Genomic DNA, 21,621 nt, shown 5'->3' on the forward strand with positions numbered 1-21,621 from the left:
CATAACAAGGTGCTTTCTATATAGTAGTATGTCACTGATGTCTGTATACCTTGTACATGTACTTGTAGTAAATAAAGATATTATTATATTAAATTATTAGTAACTAGGCCCAAAGAGAGTTAATAGCAGTATACTTCGATTTATAACTACTGCTCACTTATCTGTTACAAGCAAATTTGCAATCGTGTCATTACGATTTCGTGAGTCAAATTTGGGAAATTTGCTTAATATATCTGGTATCTTATTTTCATTAAAATATCTCGACATGCTACATAGGTAATTATATTATCTCTATATTCCTCAATAAGTGGACAATTAAGCACATAGTGTTCAAGACAGTGACCATAGGCCTGGCCACATACTTTGCATTTGGTCTGATCATCATCTGAGTGACTTCCAAACTATCAGAAGTACTCGTAGTGAAGGCTAAACCTGACCACTTTAACATCAGTCAGTCTGTTCATATTGCAAGTTGCACCATAAACATGCTTATTTACGTTCATAATCGATACAAGAAAAAGCAGCAGCAGCTTAATTCGATAAAGAGGTAGTTCTATGTCGTCGGTTTATGAACGCTTCACCAACTTCAAGAACATGCAACATGCAAGGTTCTATACGAACAGCATTTCATTCACAAGTGACCCGTTTTCCAGTCATGTATTAGATGTCTCTTATGAGCAAAATATTGTGGAAATACAGATTTGAACTACCACATCAACCAGCATCATTTTGCCTTCTACTTCACAAGTTATACTGACGTTTACAGTATTTTCTGGCATATAAGGCGCGCTTTTTTCTCACAAAAAGACTTTAAAATTAGTCTGCGTCTCAAGGTTACAGTTTAGATGTTGTCTAACGTTACATTACAACAGCTTGGAAATATTGTCTTATGTGATCGTTTACCTTACATGCTGGAAAATATGGTAAACGAGATTCTAGAGTAAGAACACCCGAGAAAAAACATATATATACGGTTAAACGAGATTATCAAAGGGAGATAAAATGCTACTACCAAACATGGTCTAATGTTCATTAAAAATTTGTTCACAAAATTATCTGGCTGCCTGGGAGTCAACCTGTATTTTCTCTCATATAAGTTGAGTTTTAATTACAGCTTTATCTTCATTACTTAATTTTTGTGTTGAATGATTTATTAAAACTGAAGAACTGGGGATATTGCAGTTTTTTTGTCGGTAATGAATGTTGAGTATACAAACCACGGAAATGGTAGGGACAGAACCCATGGTAAGTCCTAAAACTTAGTCATAAGGATTACTTGCCGTGAGTTCAAACCTCACCTATTTCGTGATTTGCTTTCAATCTTGTTATTACGATTTCGTGAGTCATGCTCAATATACAAATCTACAATACTATTTACGAAAGATTTTCTCGTTTAGCGAATATATCTTACTAATTCTTATATAAGTGAGTATTCTTAGTTTTTCTTCTTCTTCTTCTTCTTCTTCGCCTTTTCTTCACTACCAAAAGTTATAGAACACATGGCTCTTGGTATTCGACGTAATATAAAGAATGGACGGAGAAAAGAGAATATGAATGTGTAAATTCAAGAATTATGTGGATTAAAATAAAGGTTGGATGCGAGAAGTGGGTCATAATAAGCGTGTATGCACCTGGAGAAGAGAGGAATGCAGAGAAGAGAGAGAGATTTTGGGAGATGTTAAGTGAATGTATAGGAGCCTTTGAACCAAGTGAGAGAGTAATTGTGGTAGGGGACTTGAATGCTAAAGTAGGAGAAACTTTTAGAGAGGGTGTGGTAGGTAAGTTTGGGGTGCCAGGTGTAAATGATAATGGGAGCCCTTTGATTGAACTTTGTATAGAAAGGGGTTTAGTTATAGGTAATACATATTTTAAGAAAAAGAGGATAAATAAGTATACACGATATGATGTAGGGCGAAATGACAGTAGTTTGTTGGATTATGTATTGGTAGATAAAAGACTGTTGAGTAGACTTCAGGATGTACATGTTTATAGAGGGGCCACAGATATATCAGATCACTTTCTAGTTGTAGCTACACTGAGAGTAAAAGGTAGATGGGATACAAGGAGAATAGAAGCATCAGGGAAGAGAGAGGTGAAGGTTTATAAACTAAAAGAGGAGGCAGTTAGGGTAAGATATAAACAGCTATTGGAGGATAGATGGGCTAATGAGAGCATAGGCAATGGGGTCGAAGAGGTATGGGGTAGGTTTAAAAATGTAGTGTTAGAGTGTTCAGCAGAAGTTTGTGGTTACAGGAAAGTGGGTGCAGGAGGGAAGAGGAGCGATTGGTGGAATGATGATGTAAAGAGAGTAGTAAGGGAGAAAAAGTTAGCATATGAGAAGTTTTTACAAAGTAGAAGTGATGCAAGGAGGGAAGAGTATATGGAGAAAAAGAGAGAAGTTAAGAGAGTGGTGAAGCAATGTAAAAAGAGAGCAAATGAGAGAGTGGGTGAGATGTTATCAACAAATTTTGTTGAAAATAAGAAAAAGTTTTGGAGTGAGATTAACAAGTTAAGAAAGCCTAGAGAACAAATGGATTTGTCAGTTAAAAATAGGAGAGGAGAGTTATTAAATGGAGAGTTAGAGGTATTGGGAAGATGGAAGGAATATTTTGAGGAATTGTTAAATGTTGATGAAGATAGGGAAGCTGTAATTTCGTGTATAGGGCAAGAAGGAATAACATCTTGTAGGAGTGAGGAAGAGCCAGTTGTGAGTGTGGGGGAAGTTCGTGAGGCAGTAGGTAAAATGAAAGGGGGTAAGGCAGCCGGGAATGATGGGATAAAGATAGAAATGTTAAAAGCAGGTGGGGATATAGTTTTGGAGTGGTTGGTGCAATTATTTAATAAATGTATGGAAGAGGGTAAGGTACCTAGGGATTGGCAGAGAGCATGCATAGTTCCTTTGTATAAAGGCAAAGGGGATAAAAGAGAGTGCAAAAATTATAGGGGGATAAGTCTGTTGAGTGTACCTGGTAAAGTGTATGGTAGAGTTATAATTGAAAGAATTAAGAGTAAGACGGAGAATAGGATAGCAGATGAACAAGGAGGCTTTAGGAAAGGTAGGGGGTGTGTGGACCAGGTGTTTACAGTGAAACATATAAGTGAACAGTATTTAGATAAGGCTAAAGAGGTCTTTGTGGCATTTATGGATTTGGAAAAGGCGTATGACAGGGTGGATAGGGGGGCAATGTGGCAGATGTTGCAAGTGTATGGTGTAGGAGGTAGGTTACTGAAAGCAGTGAAGAGTTTTTACGAGGACAGTGAGGCTCAAGTTAGAGTATGTAGGAAAGAGGGAAATTTTTTCCCAGTAAAAGTAGGCCTTAGACAAGGATGTGTGATGTCACCGTGGTTGTTTAATATATTTATAGATGGGGTTGTAAGAGAAGTAAATGCGAGGGTCTTGGCAAGAGGCGTGGAGTTAAAAGATAAAGAATCACACACAAAGTGGGAGTTGTCACAGCTGCTCTTTGCTGATGACACTGTGCTCTTGGGAGATTCTGAAGAGAAGTTGCAGAGATTGGTGGATGAATTTGGTAGGGTGTGCAAAAGAAGAAAATTAAAGGGAATACAGGAAAGAGTAAGGTTATGAGGATAACAAAAAGATTAGGTGATGAAAGATTGAATATCATATTGGAGGGAGAGAGTATGGAGGAGGTGAACGTATTCAGATATTTGGGAGTGGACGTGTCAGCGGATGGGTCTATGAAAGATGAGGTGAATCATAGAATTGATGAGGGAAAAAGAGTGAGTGGTGCACTTAGGAGTCTGTGGAGACAGAGAACTTTGTCCTTGGAGGCAAAGAGGGGAATGTATGAGAGTATAGTTTTACCAACGCTCTTATATGGGTGTGAAGCATGGGTGATGAATGTTGCAGCGAGGAGAAGGCTGGAGGCAGTGGAGATGTCATGTCTGAGGGCAATGTGTGGTGTGAATATAATGCAGAGAATTCGTAGTTTGGAAGTTAGGAGGAGGTGCGGGATTACCAAAACTGTTGTCCAGAGGGCTGAGGAAGGGTTGTTGAGGTGGTTCGGACATGTAGAGAGAATGGAGCGAAACAGAATGACTTCAAGAGTGTATCAGTCTGTAGTGGAAGGAAGGCGGGGTAGGGGTCGGCCTAGGAAGGGTTGGAGGGAGGGGGTAAAGGAGGTTTTGTGTGCGAGGGGCTTGGACTTCCAGCAGGCATGCGTGAGCGTGTTTGATAGGAGTGAATGGAGACAAATGGTTTTTAATACTTGACGTGGTGTTGGAGTGTGAGCAAAGTAACATTTATGAAGGGATTCAGGGAAACCGGCAGGCCGGACTTGAGTCCTGGAGATGGGGAGTACAGTGCCTGCACTCTGAAGGAGGGGTGTTAATGTTGCAGTTTAAAAACTGTAGTGTAAAGCACCCTTCTGGCAAGACAGTGATGGAGTGAATGATGGTGAAAGTTTTTCTTTTTCGGGCCACCCTGCCTTGGTGGGAATCGGCTGGTGTGATAATAAAAAAAAAAATAAAAAATAAAGAAGGTGATGAAGACAGTCAGGTGGAGGAGGAAGATCACGTCCAGCATGAGGAACTCCACCCAGGAGAGCTGTGCCGCTGGTGACCTCAGCTGAGGCGCACCTCTGTGACGGATGACATACTCCGTCCAGAACACTGCCAGTTCCGTGGGTGGTACAGGTTGATCCCGCAGCGGCACTGACATCTTCAATACATTTTCTTTATACCTGTGCACAAGTAGTAGTAATAGTAATAATAATAATAATTAAATAAATAACAAAAAGGCACAATACCGTGACTGGAACGATACACAAATAACCCGCACATAAAAGAGAGAAGCTTACGACGACGTTTCAGTCCGACTTGGACCATTGACAATGGGGTGGAGGGAAAAGTGAGTGGAAGGCCTCCGTCAGATGACCAAAAGCTCCAGCTGTGGATCATAATATGACTAAGACCCGCGTCAGGAAACACTTGTTCTGTTTCCTGACGAGTCTTACCTAACCTATTGTCTAGCTTATAAATATATATTTTGTTCTTCTGTTGGAATAATGAACCGAACCAATTAAATGATCTGAAAAAAAAACTGCTACTACTACTATTGTCTCGCTTCACTACGTTTTCTGCCTCCTTGTGCCACTACCACTACTTCCACCAGCTTACTTCTACTACCACTACTTCCACCAGCTTACTTCTACTACCACTACTTCCACCAGCTTACTTGTACTACCACTACTTCCACCAGCTTACTTGTACTACCACTACTTCCACCAGCTTACTTCTACTACCACTACTTCCACCAGCTTACTTCTACTACCACTACTTCCACCAGCTTACTTCTACTACCACTACTTCCACCAGCTTACTTCTACTACCACTACTTCCACCTGCTTACTTCTACTACCACTACTTCCACCAGCTTACTTCTACTACCACTACTTCCACCAGCTTACTTCTACTACCACTACTTCCACCAGCTTACTTCTACTACCACTACTTCCACCAGCTTACTTCTACTACCACTACTTCCACCAGCTTACTTCTACTACCACTACTTCCACCAGCTTACTTCTACTACCACTACTTCCACCAGCTTACTTCTACTACCACTACTACTTCTACTATCAACATTTTCTCTACCACTACTTCTTTGCTTCGATATTTCTACAATTTTCTCTGTCACATCCCTTTCCTCGTCTCTTATATACATTGACTCCTTCACCTTCGTGTGTTAGTGCGACTTGTAAATGGTCCAAGTCGGACCGAAACGTCGTCACAAGCTTCTATGTGCAGGTTATTTGTGTACTGTTTAAATTACATTAATTTGTACTGAAATTCATAGCTACAGTAATGTCGTGGTGTATGCTTCTGGAAAACAAATAAATCCGCATGTTCTGCTTCAAGATATTATCACGCAAACAACAACAAAAAAAAGGCACAGTACCGTGACTGGGAAGATACACAAATAACCCAAACTCTCTACTCCTGGGAACTCTTCTGTCCTCTGCCTTCCCTGTATTTCCGGTCTTTCTAATCTCAACAGTTCTCTCCGTTCCTTAGACATCAAACTTACTTTCCACCAGACTAACACTCTTCGCACTAATCTATTTCATACCTCTCCTCCCTCTACAGATGCCCCTGGTGTCTACTCTATTTCTTGTTCTTCATGTCCTCTTCAATACGTTGGAGAAACTGGCGGATTTCTTTCTGACAGACTTAGGGAGCACAAAAGTAGTGTTAGGCTTGCCGACACTAACAATGCCCTTTTCTGTCACGTCAGAGATCACAGTCATCCTAATGACTGGTCTGCTAAAACTGTCTTCCCTACTTCCAACTTTAACAGTCGCCGTCTGGTTGAATCCTCCCTAATATACAGCTTTCCTTGTATGAATCTTAGTCCTGGCTTCATCTCTGTAGATGCCTTCCTCTCTCACTACATTGTAAAATGCTAAAAATTTCAGAACACCCGTGACTTAACCTGATTCCTCCTTTTTCTTCTCTCTCTTTCCCCTTTCCTCTTTCCATTTTCTCCTTTTGGGTTATCTTTATTCTGCCTTGTGTATTTGTCCCTTCATTACTTATTTATTTATTTCCCCCCCCCCTCTGTGTTCTTGCTCTTACCCTCTGCGGGCACCAGCTCCCTTGCAGTGCTCCTCTTTCTTAGTATTTGACTAGCTCCTCCTCCTCCTTATTGCCTTCCCCACTACAACTACCTTCTACCTCCACCACCACCACTACTACTACTACTACTACTACTACCACCACCTGCCTATATATTTCCCTCCTCCTCTCCTTTTTGTTAGTGTGACTTTGTAAATGGTCCAAGTAGGAAAGAAACGTTGTCATAAGCTCCTCTCTTCTATGACTGGGTTATTTGTCAATTATGAGTGTTGCTCATTAAATCAAACCGTTTTGCTTAAACTAAAACTGTAATATGCCCTTACTTGGGATCGCTGGTAATTTTGGTAAGAGTGTCAACGATCATGTCCACAGTCAGCTCTTCCCACACTAAAGAGTCTCCCAGACCAGAATTCTTAACAAACATGCCATTCTTGGGCTGGTCACCGAAGATAGGTAGAGCGAGGAGTGGCGTGGCGTGATAGATTGATTCTTGCAAGCTGAGGAGACCACAGTGAGTGATGAACACCTTCACGTTGTCGTGAGCTGTGGCAAAAACAATGACCAAACTAAAAACACGGAATTTTGCAGTTAACAACCGACAACCTGAAGATGAAAATTTGTTAATTTTTCTTACCAATTTTGATCTCTTGTCAAGTTGCAAGCGAGAATAAATAAAGAATGCCAGAAGTAAGATCCATGCACATGGAGGTGATGCGACAGTTAAGGTCAGATTAAGACACGTTTGTTCTGAAGGCAAGACCTTTCCACAATGTACTGGAAGATGTATCATTCTACAGAGCTCTGTCTAAACGCTGACTCGATAACACTGGATAGACAAGGCACAAGTGCAACATCAGGAAAGTTTAAAGAGGATACGTTTCGCCCGCCAGGGAATTTATTAGTACAAACATAACCTCATTGAAGTTACCCAACGTTTAACATGCATCTTATTTACACACTTGTTAGCATAACATTTTCTGAAACACTCTGTGACGATTCAAGGACTGGCAGATAACTTGGTTAATTCATCGATTTATGAGATAGATATCAGAAACACTAAAGAATAGAGAGATATATATAGCCAGTTGAAGAACAGAAACGTATAACCAATTGAAGATTGGAAATGTATAACCAGTTTGCTCTACAGTGTATTTAGTTTGTTAAGAGGAAAGTTAAAAATTTACATAGTAAAAATGTGATTCAATTTCCCAGGCAGACTGAGATGGTGGGAGCTGGTGAGGAAAAACATACCAGCTTTTGCCGGTGATACACACGATTCTGATCGAGATTGGATACGGAACACTGGTGTGGAAAGGAGATCATAGGACAGAGAGTGTGTTGTGTTCGCTTGGAGTATATATCTGTGTTAGTTTACGCACAGATTGGCGACGTTTCTAGTGGTCCTTGGACTGTGTTTAGTGTTTCAGGGCAGTGAGCCACGTAAGGGTGGCTACGGGTCCCGACTGGGGCACTGAGCCTCACAGCTCTGCACCCAGTGTGGGCGGCTGTGAGGTCACAAGCAGCAGCTCCGCTGCTGGTTCTGTCCCCACACCTACAGTCACCATGACAGACCCAGGAGAGCGGCCTAAACGTTCATTGGAATGCGGGGACGAGTTGGAGGACGACGTGGGGCAGGTGGTAGCCCCCACCAAGAAGGCCAAGGATGCAGTGGAGACTCCTGTATCTGCCAATCTGCCACTAGATCCGTCGGCAGCCGGTACCCAAGGAGACTTGCACCCCCAGATGGCCATAGGGATCGTGGAAGGAAGCCAGGAGACTGTAGCTCCTCAACTGGCTAGGATAGAGCCATCCCAGGTCCCTACCCCAGTTGCGTCGGCCTCCACAGTGGATGGGGACTGCCTGACTCCACGTGGAAGAAGGAATTCCCGCTCAGCTCGGGCACAAGCAACCAGGGCCTTCAACAAATTCAAGGTTCCCGATTACGAGTTTGTAAGGTATCTGGAAAGTCTTCCCTGCCTCAAGTTCTGCTGCGAGTTCACTCTCAGGAACGAGGTTCTGGTCATTCCTCGAGTCGAGGATTCTTACGAGGAGTTGAAGGGGCTAGTTGTGACGCATCCCAGCATGATGGAATTGGTTGCTTCGGAGAAGGTGTACAAGGGGGTGCTCTTAAACGTCCCTGTGCCCCTCCCAATGGACCCCATTTTGGAAGTGCCCAATATTGTCAGGACAGAGCGACTCACTGCTACGGTGAACAAGGTGCCCACCTGCCAGGTGCTGATCCACCACAAAGGTCCACTTCCCACGCACCTGGACCTTGGGGTCTGGGGAAGATTCAAGACCCGACCATACCTGTCGGGCCCAGTACAATGCTTCAACTGTCAGGGGTTCAATCATATTGCAGCCACCTGGCAGCGAGAGAAGAAGTGCGATGTGTGCAGCAAGGCACACGACTCGAAGGACTGCATTGCAATCCTCAAACAGCCAACCGGCAAAGCCCTTCGGCCAGAGCCCAAGTGTGCCAACTGCTCAAAGAGGCACCATGCCTGGAACTGGAGCTGTCCTGTGATGGTGCAGCACTGGCAGCAGGTTCGTCATCGAAACGACCCGACAGCCCCGACGCCACCCAGCCTTGGAACCACTCAGCAACAGTCGGTATGGGCTCCAACCACGGGAGGGCAATGCCAGCGAGTTCCCGGCAATGGGCTCCCAGCAGTGGCATCAGGGGGCATGCATTGGCTTGCAGCAGCGCGGTCAACTACGAGGTCAGATGGCAAGGTGGCCGAGAAGACAGAATCAATGGGAAAAACAGCCACAGGCCAGGCACACTGCCCAGCAGGTCCCAGCTGGGAACTAACATTCCTTGCCATCCCGCCAGCAGGCCTCTTCCCAAGGGCAGGCCCCTACTGTGAGCGGTCAGAGTAAGGCAGAGGTTCCCTGCTGGGGGACCCAGAAGCCCATAGCCACTCAGGCCGGGCCCAGGGTGCACCCAGCTTATGCTGCTGCAGTGTCAACAGCCACCCAGACATACCCAGTGACCCAGCCCCGACTCGACGGGTCGTCCAGCTCAATGCCTGCAGAGGTAATGGTCGAATCATTTCCCGATCGACTGAAGAAAACCATCGAGGTCATCTCAGTGCTCCTCTGTCACCTGCTGCCGTCGGCGGAGGACAGGGGCGCCTGCAGACAGCTCCTGTCATGGATGCTGGGCGTGGTCCTACTGGACAGGAAGGACTCAATGGAACTTCAAGCCATCATCCAGGAGTCCTTCCAGTCTGTGATGGAGGAGGCCCTGGAGCCGCCAACAATGGGCGGAGAGTCCCAGGCAGAGACAGTATCAGAGGGCCACCTCTGCGGCCCTTGAAGATCCTCCAGTGGAACATTTGCAGGCTGCAGTGGAAAATTCACTTAGTGATTGAAGCTGCAGTTCAGGATAAGTTTCATGTCTTCCTGTTCCAGGAGACACTTACCAATTCGTCACATCAAATGCAGCCACGTATCCCAGGATTCTCGGCCTACCTTCAGGGCCTGGAAGGGACTGGCAGGGGCACGGTGATCTACGTCAGGACCACTGTCCCTCATTCAATCTCCACTGACCCCATCAACTGTGGGGAGGGCGTAGAGGTTCAGGCTGTCACCCTACACCTACCGGATGGACATCTCGTGGTTTACAATATTTACAGAAGCTCTCGGTACACCCTTGACATTTCAGAGGAGGTAGCACTCGCCCCCTGGGAGGGTCTTGTTGTGGCTGGGTATGTCTCTCCTACCAACGCAGCTGGGAAGCACCTTGCGGCTGTGCTGGAGGAGGTCCCTGAGATCGCCCTTCTCAACAATGGTGAGCCAACCCATCACTACGGTGGCCGCTTGGACATCACACTCATCTCTAGACGGTTGCTATCGAGTGCGAGATGGGAGGTCAACCCCCGTCTCATCAGTGATCACTTTGCAGTGGTCACCATGCTGATGGTCAAGCGGTGCCCACTCCCCACACCTACCTCCAGATGGAATCTAAAAAAGGCCGACTGACAGTGCTTCCAGGAGGCCATTGAGTGCTGGTGGGCAGAGTCTCCTCTTCTGGAAGACCCAGATGAGGTGGCTCAGAGCTTGCAGGTGGCCTTCACATGTGCAGCTGAGGCAGCCATACCTAAGATTACAGGCAGAGGGTCATATAAACGTGACTGGTGGTTTTACAATGAGGACATCAGGGAGCAGAACCACTGCATCAACGTCGTACGCAAGATGCACAGGCATAATCCCATGGTTGAGTCCATGCATCTGCTCAGGGAAGTGGTGCGGCATGCACGCCATGTCTCACACAGAGTTCGGCAGGCTAAATGGTTCGAGTGGTGTGCCTCCCTCAGCTACTCCTCCACCTTATCTGAGATTTGGACCAAGTTATGATTGGCCACTGGGAAGTGTCGCGGTGTGGCTCGGTTGCACCCAGAACCCGCAATGGAGGCAGAGCGTCTGGTGGACCTTTTCACCTCCAGAATGGCCATGGCTCAACTGCTTCAGGATCTCCGGGACCTCCAAGCGACCCTCCTTCCTAGAAGGATGATGGTGATTCAAGTGGCACGCCAGGCTAAGGACGTCACAGATGAAGACTTCACCGACCAGGAGCTCCAGGCAGCCTTCACATCTCATTGGGACACTGCACCAGGGCATGATGGTATCACCTATGGCATGATCACTCGGTCTGGCCATTCTGGACATTCAGCTGTTCTGGGGGTCGTCAATCGGACTTGGCGAGCTGGCAAACTCCCTGTCGTATGGAAGGAGGCTGACATCATACCAATTCCTAAGCCTGGGGATCCTGGCAGTGTGAGACCCATCTCCCTCACCAGTTGCATCTTAAAGGTGTCTGAAAGGATGGTGTTGGGGCACCTGAGGTGGAAGCTTGGCCCTCCTCATAAACACCTCTCTGGCTTCACCAGAGGATTGGGCACTTTTGAAAGCCTTACCACCCTACTGGCCGACATTGGGTAGGACGCCCAAGCCCACATTGTTGTCTTTCTTGACCTTGAGAAAGCTTTTGAGCTAGCCAGTGCACCTGCCATCCTCTCACTCTTGGCCCGCAGGGGGGTTAAAGGCAAGCTGCTTTCATGGCTTCGTGCCTATCTCCAGGACAGGCGGGCCCGGGTACGCTTCCAGGGGCATGCCTCTTCTCTCAAGACCCTGGACAATGGCACTCCACAGGGCAGGGTGCTTATTCCCACCCTGTTCAATGTACTGATGCACCAGCTGGTGCACCTGCCTTTCTCCAGAGGCACCTTCCTCCTCAGCTATGCCGATGACCTGGCACTTGTCGTACCTAGGAAGCGCCGGGTTTTGCAGCGTGCCCAGGAGGACCTCTATCTGCTGGCTTCCACTTGCCGTCACTTGGGGCTCAAGATATCTGCAGCAAAATCCAAAGCCATGATTCTTCGCACCATGGTACCCAGTCAGAGGCTACACGTCCTTGGCATCGACCTGGAGTGGGTTCACAGTTATAGGTACCTTAGCATCTACATTGACAGGCGCCTCACCTTCCAGAAACAGGTGCACCACATTAAAGAGAGGGCTCTGCAGAGGGTCAGGGCAATGAGTGTCATGGCCAGCCCTAGGGTTGAGGCCAGCTTCGAGGTCATGAGGTTGTTCTAAAACCAGGCAATACGCTCCCTCGTTAACTATGGGGCATTTGCTCTGGTTCATGCCAGACCCACAAACATCAAATCCCTCTGTGTGATCCAGAACACAGCTGTACGGGCCATGCTGGGGGCTACTAGGTGGGCTAATGCAGTGTCGCTGAACCTTGAGGTGCAGCTGCAGCCCCTTGAAGACAGGATCCAACTGGTAGCTGCCAAGAGGATCGCAAAGTATCTCTGACTCCCAGGGGCTGACAAACTGATGAGGGATTTACGGGTCTGCCAGGGACAGGTCATTCCACTGCATCCTGGCCGCCAATGGATGTGGTCGGTAGCAGATGCCACATGGAAGCTCCTGCCCATGAATTGCTCCAGGTGGGAGGCTGCGACAGACTGGCAGCGAACTACATGGTGCCCCTTGGGCACCAGAGCTGTTGGCGGTGCACTGGACAACCCTCCCAGACAGCAAGAGTCATTGCACCCAGGACATTCTGCAACGACTTGCCTCGGCTAGCATTGTGAGTGCAGAAGGCCCAGGGTGTGTGCCATATTACACCGATGGCTCCAGAGACCCAGTGGCATGCCACACAGCTGCTGGGATATTCCACAGCAATCTGACAGCAGGTTGGCGCCTCCCAGACCATTGCACCATCCTCCAGGCTGAACTTTTTGCCATCCAACAAGCTCTGCAGCATGCTCTTGCAGACCATCAGTATCCCCCCATCATCCACATTGATTCCAAGGCAGCGATCCAAGCAATTATGCACAGAGAGCCAAAGGACAACATACACTTAATCACATCCATCTGGGGTGACCTGCAGACTCTCAAGGCCCAGGGTCGCAGGGCCACCATCAACTGGATCCCGAGCCATGTGGGTATCCCTGGCATTGATGCTGCAGATGAGGCTGCTAGGACTGCAACCCTCGAGGCACAGCCACATGCTGCAATCTCTGTCAGCCTCAGCCAGATTGTGCTGTGGGCTGCTGGTGTGACCAGGTGCTCCATTCCCTGACCCTGGGGATTCACAGAGCCTCCACTGGTATGTCAGGGCGACCCACAGAGCGCCCCCTCCAAGTATTCGGACAGAGTCCAGAGAACTGCGGGTGCATATCCACCGCCTATGCTTAGGGTATCCCACCACTGCACGATTGTTGAACGGGCACGAGAGGAGCTCTGTGCCCATTGTGACCGAATGGTTCCAAAGCCCTTGGTGCACTACCTGTTAGACTGCCCAGCTATGATACCCCTTCACCATAGTCGCTTCCTAATGACCCCAGTAGGGTAGGCCCGAGAGGATGAGGTAGCACATATTGTGTACTTAGTTGTCAGGGACTTGGAAATCTTACTGCCAATCATTGCACGTCATCCGCCCCTTCCTCGCTAAAGTTGCTGCGAGGGCCTCTGCTTTGGGCCTCCATTGCACTGCACACCAGCCACCGTTAATGCACGCTAACATTTGGTACATCATCTGGCCATAGAGCGGGTGAGGTACCCCCCCCCCCTTTCCGCTGAAGAACTGCCACACAGGTGCAAGAAAAGATACCCAACACTTCCCTACCCGGGGAGCCAATGCAGGGTCACCAAAATGGAAGAGACCCGGGTTGGGACACCATACCGGCGAATCAAATAGAATAGAAGAATAGAAGATACCAGCAGTGAGCTAAAGAGTTGCAGCCGCTTTAAGTGGCAAGTGGTTCAAAGTTCAGGAAGAAGAAAGATAAGGTAGGCTAATAGAGAAGTGATGGTAGGAAATCGATTCGCTGTTCTTCAGGACGAGTGTACTTCAGTGTTTAGTGAGGTTAAAGGTACCACCAACTTCCCTGCTAATCAAGGTAAGAATATTCTAATTATAGGAGATTCTGAGGTAACATATATGGTCCATGCTTTTTGTAACAGAGAGAGGAAGGTCAGAGAGAGGGTGTGCCTCCCAAGAGCTGGTGTTGGTGACATAGTCAGCAGGTTGGATAATATTATGTCAGGTAATGGGAACAAGCCCGTTATCTGTCTTAGTGCTGGCAGAAATGACATCAGGAAGGGCAGGAGACAGGAGCAGCTGGATAAGTACAGGTCAGCCATAGAAGTAGTTAGGTCTCAGGGAGGGATCCCAATCATATGTAGCATCTTACCTAGAAGGGGAGTGGGCAATGAATGGATGTCTAGGGAAATTGGTATAAACTGCTGGCTAGACATGTACTGCAAGGAACTTGCAATCCCATTCACTGATAACTAGAACAAATTTTATGGCAAGAATGATATGTATGCAAGGGATGGGGTTCATCTCTCTGGGGATGGAGTGGTTGTATTAGCCACTTTGATTGAAGGCACCATTGATAACTTATCTAGGAATTTTAACTGATAGATTATAGAGGTATGGGTGTTTGTGGAAAACAATCAGGCTGCAGTATTAGGGATGAAATTATCAGATATTACCAGGATACCTCAGGAATATGTTTGAAAGACAATATTCAAAATAAAGTTGCTAGTAAAGGCAAAGCAATTGATCAACAAACAAAGAGAGATATAGTAGAGGGCAACGAGAGACTATCTCCCTCAAGGTTTACTATACAAACAGTAGGAGTCAAAGAAATAAGATAGATGAGCAAAGATTACTTCCACGTGCAGGTAATATAGATATTATTGCTATAACAGAGACATGGATCAACTTGAAAGATAGAGAAATGCCTTCTGAATGCAACATACAGGGTTTTAAACTATTCCACACTGATAGGGTCAACAGAAGGGTGGTGGAGTGGCGATGTATGTCAGAGATAATTTAAACTGTTGTGTTAGACAAGATGTAAGATTAGAAACATCGAACACAGAATCTGTTTGGCTACAGTTTCTCGAGGGTCGTGAAAAGTTAATTTTGGGTGTGATTTATAGGCCCCCAAACCTTGATAGAGAGTGCAGTAAACTGTTATGGGACGAAATTCATAAGGCATCTAGATATGAAAATGTTGTGATAATGGGAGATTTTAACTTTAGACAAATTAATTGGAACAATGTGACAGGAAATCTTGAGTCTAGTGACTTTCTTGATACGGTTCAGGATTGCTTTTTAGAACAGGTTGTGACAGAACCAACTAGAGGAAACAATCTGCTTGACTTTGTTCTTGCCAACAAAGAATCAATAATCTTGAGGTTAGTGATGAGCTTGGGGAAAGCAATCACAAATCACTTAGTTTCAATATATCATGGAATTACCCAGATAACTGCAAACAAGTCACTGTCCCAGATTTTCGCTTAGCCAACTTCATGGGTAAGAGAAATTACCTGGGTGAGCTAAATTGGGACAACGGTAGGTAAAGCTCGTTGCCAACATGACATATTGCAGAGCATAGTGCTGGCTGCCCAGACGACTTTTGTCCAGAGTAGGAATATTAGATCTAACAAAAATGATCCCAGATGGATAAACACTAGATTAAAACATCTCATTGGTCAAAAGAGAGGTATACATAGGCGTATCAAAAGAAGGGAAGTGCAGTTAAAAAATCAATATATTCAATTAGAGAGAAATAAAAAGAGTAATAAGAAAAGCAAAAAGAGGCTAGAGTCGCAAGGGATTCGAAGAATAACCCGAAAGGGTTCTTTCAGGTATACAGAGGTAAGGTTAGGGACATGATAGGCCCACTTAAGAGTAACTCACGTCACATCATTGACAGCATTAACGAAATGTGTGAACTTTTCAATGCCTACTTCCTCTCAGGTTTTACTCAGGAAGATACTAGCGAAATTCCAGAAATAATAAATTATATAGAACAGGACGATAATAAACTATGCACAATTAGGGTAACTAGTGACATGGTCTTCAGAGAAATAGAGAAATTAAAACCTAACAAATCCCCAGGTCCTGATGAACTGTTTGCAATTGTTTTACAGGAATGTAAAGAGGAAATTAGCATACATTTGGCTAATCTTTTCAATATATCACTACAAACTGCCATAGCGTCAGACAAGTGGAAAATGGCAAATGTAATACCTATTTACAAGGCAGGTGACAGGTCCTTAGCTTTGAACTATAGACCAATAAGTATTACTTCCATAGTTGGTAAATTTATGAAATCGATAGTTGCCGAAGTAATTCGTAGCCATCTTGAAAGGCATAAATCTATTAATGAATCTTAGCACGCTTTTACATAGGGGCTTTCCTGTCTTACAAATTTACTAACCTTCTTCACTAAGGTATTTGATAAAGTAGATCATGACAATGAATATGATATTGTGTGTATGGACTTCAGTAAGGCTTTCGATAGAGTTCCACATCAGAGACTATTTTTTTTTTTTTTTTTTTTTTTTTTTAAACAAATCCTAAGGCTCACACTTATACTAAATAAATATTAACAAATATTACTAAATATTACTACAGCCTCTTCCAATGCCTGAGCACATTATATAAAATCTGAGACTAAACCATACTGTCCCATTACAAACTTTTAACGAGGCATTACAATTTATGGAAGTCATTAGCGTTCCATCTCGCAGCAACTGGATGAGCACATTATATAATGGCAAAATAAAGACAGTACACTAGCTAAAAACCCACAACACTAAACACAAACATAATTTAAATAACCTCTCATTGCGATACAATTATCGCACATAAAATATGCCCAATAAAGGCTATAAACGGTCTTAAAACTATAATCTTTACACCATTCACACTTAATACATGAAGAAGGTCATGAAGACCCTGACACATCAAACACAGAATTCTCCATTCGGTACTAGGTAATTACTTGATATCACCTTTGCTTTCTGTGCCCACTTGCATGCTACATACACGTATGCCACTCATCTACACCTTCATATACCCACATACACCTTACTCTCACCCCTCCCCAGGAGGTGACCCCGCTGTGTCCCCCTGAAATCCCCCTTCCCGTATGTAATCCCCAAACCCCCCCCTTACTCACTCAGCCCAAGTCGTAGATTGATGAGAAACCCTAACGTTAACATTCTATACCCTTCCGAAAAATCCTTCTCCCACCTCCTCCCATACAGTTCTCTATTACGACACATCGTACGATAAACCGTTACCGCTAGTACCCGCCTCCGCACCTCACAATTCCCCCTCCCCCTCATCACCCACGATATATATATATAATCCACTATTATATAATCCAAAGCTCTTATAACACTCTCATCGAACCCTCCCACATCTAGGCTTAGTGCACGCAGAACCGACACCCCTCGGCCCCCCACCCCCTGTACTACCCTACTTAACCAATACCTAACACCCTCCAGTCCCCCACAAAAGTATACTGCATGGAACGCCGTCTCATCCTCCCCACAGATTCCACACCTTCCGCCCACAATTACCCCTCTGGTTCTTAAAACCTCCCCCGACGGTAGTATGCCATGCAAAAAAACGATACGTTACCTCCCTTACCCTAGGCTTTAACTTCAACTTGCTAAACCTATACCAAATACTCTTCCATGCGTACATGGGGAACAATCCCTCAACTGGTACAACAATCCTGTCTGCAAGCAGCTTACACAAAACCCCTACTCGAATTTTCCTGGGTTCTCTAACCAACATCAAAGCCCTCAAAATAGTTTCACATTCCCTCAACTCCACACCACCATACAACTTACCCAACCTATCATATACTTTTCCCAGCTGCCCTCCACTCACACCTTCGCGCAAAACCTCCCATTTAAGAAACACACATTTAATCCTCCTTCTCAGATCCATCAACCCCAACCCACCCTGGCGCACAGGTAACATTACAACCTCTCTCCTCAGCCAATCGCACCTTGAACCCCACAAAAAGTTAAACACTCGTCTCAGAATTCCCACAATCGCCGTCCCTGTTAATGGGAACACGGCTGCTATGTGCCAAACCTTACTATACAATAATACATTTATAACAATCACTCGTTGCACGAGAGTCAGATGAGGAGGTCGCAATGCACCCAGACGCCCCTGAATCCTTTCCATTAATCTATTCGAGTTTTCCTCTCGAGCAGCGTCCAAATCATCCTTATAGGTGATACCACAAATTTTTAAAGACACCGTTTGTTTTCTCACAACGTTACATCTCCCCCCCCCTCCACCCAATCACCCAACCCCATGATCATTGACTTCTCTCTATTTACCTGCATCCCTGTTGCATTTCCGAACTGTTGCACAACATCATCCAAAACACCCAATGCCATCCTCTCCCGAACCAGGACTGTTGTATCGTCTACGTATCCTATTATTCCCGGCCACACTTTCCCTACCCCCCCCCCATACCTCCACTCGTGTCACATACACAACGTTCAACCATTCTATAGAAGGGGTCCTGAATGCACGCAAACAACATTTGTGACATGGGACACCCCTGCCTAAGTCCCCTACCCATTACAATCTCCTCCCCCAAGCATCCATTAATCTGTACCCTCATCTTGGCTCCATTGTACAACGTGGTTACCCAATTAACTATTTCTTCCCCATAACCCTGCCTCCTAAGTATAGCTCCCAATGCTCCTCTTTCCACCCTGTCATAGGCTCCCTGCCAGTCTAAAGCCAACAACGCCGCCCTCCCTCCCCCCCCTTTTGACTCCACAAAACTTCTCAGTATTCCATGACCCTCAATCATCGACCTTCCAGGCAAACCATACTGCGTTTTCGAAACCACTCTCCCTACCACACATTTGAACCGATTACCCAAGACTTTAGCGAACAACTTATAATCAGCACATAACAGAGATATGGCATGGTACTCCTTGAGGGTGTGCTGCCCCTTACCCTTCTGGACCAACACTACAACTGCTGTTGCTTGCTTGTCCCCCATCACACCCTTCTCCTTGATCTGATTAAATAACCTACCCATGAAACCCCTTATCACCTCCCAATGTTGGAGATAAAATTCAGCCGGGAGACCGTCTATTCCCGGTGCTTTGCCTTTCCTCATTCCCCTTAAAGCCAACTCTATTTCCTCCTCTGTTATTACCCCCCCCCCCCTAAAGCCTTTCTATCACTATTCCCTAAATTACACGTCACATACTCACACACCTTCTCTAAATCCACATTTCCCACCTTCCCACTTGTCCAATACCCTTCATACCATTTATCCGCATACGCACACATTCCTTTTGTAGTTAGCATCTCCTGACCCGTTCTATAACCCCCCGCCAACTCGTGTACCTCTAACCTCGGAATAGCTGTAACCTGCTGTCTTTGTTTTTGACGTCGCAACACACACGCCGATGGTTTGTCTCCCCAAAGCACCTCCTCTACCCCTGCCTGCACCCTTACCGCTTGAAACCTCTCATTTTGTAACTCCCTCAGTCTCCCCTTGACCTCGACAATTTCATCCATAGGATAGTTGCCCCCCACAGCCCCCTTCCCATAACAGCCCTTAACCTGTCCTCCAGATAATTTGAAAGCCCATATTTAAAATCATTTATACGTTTGCCCACCCCCACATAATATTTCCTAATCCTTTCCTTGGCAACACAATCCCACCATTGTACGACATCTTCCACTCCCTGTGCCTCCTCGCTAAGCTCCTTCCATAGGACAGAAAATCCCTCTAACCCCTCCTCATCACTCAATGCACTTATATTTAATTTCCAGTAACTCCTGTATATTTCCGCAAGCGCCTCCCACCCAACCTCCACCAACACTGCTCTATGATCCGACCATGCTACTTCAGCAGTTTTGAAAGCTCTCACTACAACCCCGTGAGAAAGATACACTCTATCTAACCTCGCTGCATACCCTCTCCTAACAAATGTATGCTCTGTCTCCCACGCCCCCCCCTCGAATGCGTCTCTTAACCTGATATCCCTCAATAAATCTCGTAGGGCCACCGACACATAACCTGCCCCTTTCGGTTCCACATCAGCCCTCCTAATGACGCAGTTCCAATCACCTCCTACTATTGCCACCTCCGGTAATGCACTGAAAAAAAACACAAGGTCCTCGCACACAAACTCCTGCTTCACCTGTACGTTATTCTCTGCAGGCACATATACGCTAATAAAAGCCACACGTTTTCCCATCCACAAACCATCTATGCGCAACACCCTTCCCCCTCCTCCCCCTCACTTCTCTGCAAAACAAACGGGCTCACCTCCCTAATTAATATACCCACCCCCCCCTTTCAAACGGGCAGATGGCAGGGTTACCACCTGAAACCCCTCCATCTCCAACACCCTACCCTCCTTAAAATTGTGCTCCTGTAGGAACACAACATCCACTCTAAATTTATTCAGAAACATTCAAAACCATTCTCTCTTTACACTATTACACAAACCATTAACGTTTACTGTCATACACCGGAGGCCTATTAAAGTTTCCACCCCTGCCTCCTCTCTTCACTCTTCCGATGACCACCAGAATGTGTGGGACCACTTGTCACCTGCACACTTCCCTCTCCCCCCCCCCCTTCTTTCGGTGCCTCCTGTCATGGCCACCACTACCTTCACCTTCTGCCCATATTTGCTTCCCAGTTCGCTGCGCTGGCGTTAGGACATCATCTGAATCCGATGCAGCGGCTCTCTTTCTTGTGACAGGCGCATCCTCCATGGCTTGGTCTGGGGATGCCTCACAATGTACCTCTACCTCCACTGTACACAGTGGCAAAGATCTCGGTGACACCTCAGTCACGCTGTCACTCCCGTCGTCCGAATAGTTCTGTTGTTGATGCCCCACAGCCTTCACCTCGTCTTCTACCACCCTGCCAGGAGCAGCCACCTCCTCAGGCGGTGACAAGGACTTCAGAACCTCGGCTAATTCCTCCTCAAGTTCCAACACTTCCTCCTGTACTTTTTGCTCAACCCGATCCACTGGAAGTGTCTCTGGACCAGGTAACTGGTCAAGGGCCTCACCCTCTCCCCCAGCCTTATACGCCTCATCCACTATCTCGCTCCATAGACGACCACGCCCTCCTTCACGTCGTTGATCAACACCTGCTTCCCCTGGTGTAGAAGCGGATGTCTCCGCCCCTGGGCCAGGAGCTCGTTGCCGATTCCCACACTCCGCCGCTATGTGATCATATTCCCCACATAGTCGGCATGTACGCCTTTGCCCCGCGTATGACACCATGACCTGTGTCCTGAATTCCTTTAGGTACATGTAAGACGGTATGGGGTGTCGCAATGTCATTTTTAGGTTAAAAGTGCCCTCCGGCATACCTGTGTAGGCACCCGACACCCACTTACCATGCTGGGCCAAATGAACAGTTCCGTATTCCTCAAAAACTTTTCTGATATCTGTCTCATCTGCCTCAAAGGGGACATTACGCAGTTTAATCCATGTATAATGTCTGGATACATCGATCATCCTCACACGCACAGCTGGTGTTGCATCAAGACTTACGTCCTGAAAACGGTTGACCAACGACTCATAAACCGTTGCTGAGAGCAGTTTCACAAAAAATCTACGTGCTCCGTTCAATGCTACGCCGTACAACTCTCCATCCTGAATTCCATACGTGTCTCTGATGA

At 46.1% G+C, this 21,621-nt stretch overlaps 1 protein-coding gene across 1 annotated transcript in view; it reads right to left on the bottom strand.

Moving 5' to 3' along the window:
• Positions 1 to 4,319: 4,319 nt before the first annotated feature.
• LOC128703113 (uncharacterized) overlaps positions 4,320 to 21,621 on the bottom strand; it is a 152,596-nt gene continuing 135,294 nt past the window's right edge. The window contains exons 13-14 of the mRNA XM_053797664.2: positions 6,921 to 7,140; positions 4,320 to 4,703 (exon numbers count right to left, since the gene is read on the bottom strand). Coding sequence (XP_053653639.2) covers positions 4,349 to 4,703; positions 6,921 to 7,140 — 575 coding nt within the window. The 3' untranslated portion in view covers positions 4,320 to 4,348. The remainder of the gene's footprint in view (positions 4,704 to 6,920; positions 7,141 to 21,621) is intronic.

This window comes from Cherax quadricarinatus, chromosome 85 (assembly GCF_038502225.1).
Source record: "Cherax quadricarinatus isolate ZL_2023a chromosome 85, ASM3850222v1, whole genome shotgun sequence".
NCBI classification, from domain to species: domain Eukaryota; kingdom Metazoa; phylum Arthropoda; class Malacostraca; order Decapoda; family Parastacidae; genus Cherax; species Cherax quadricarinatus.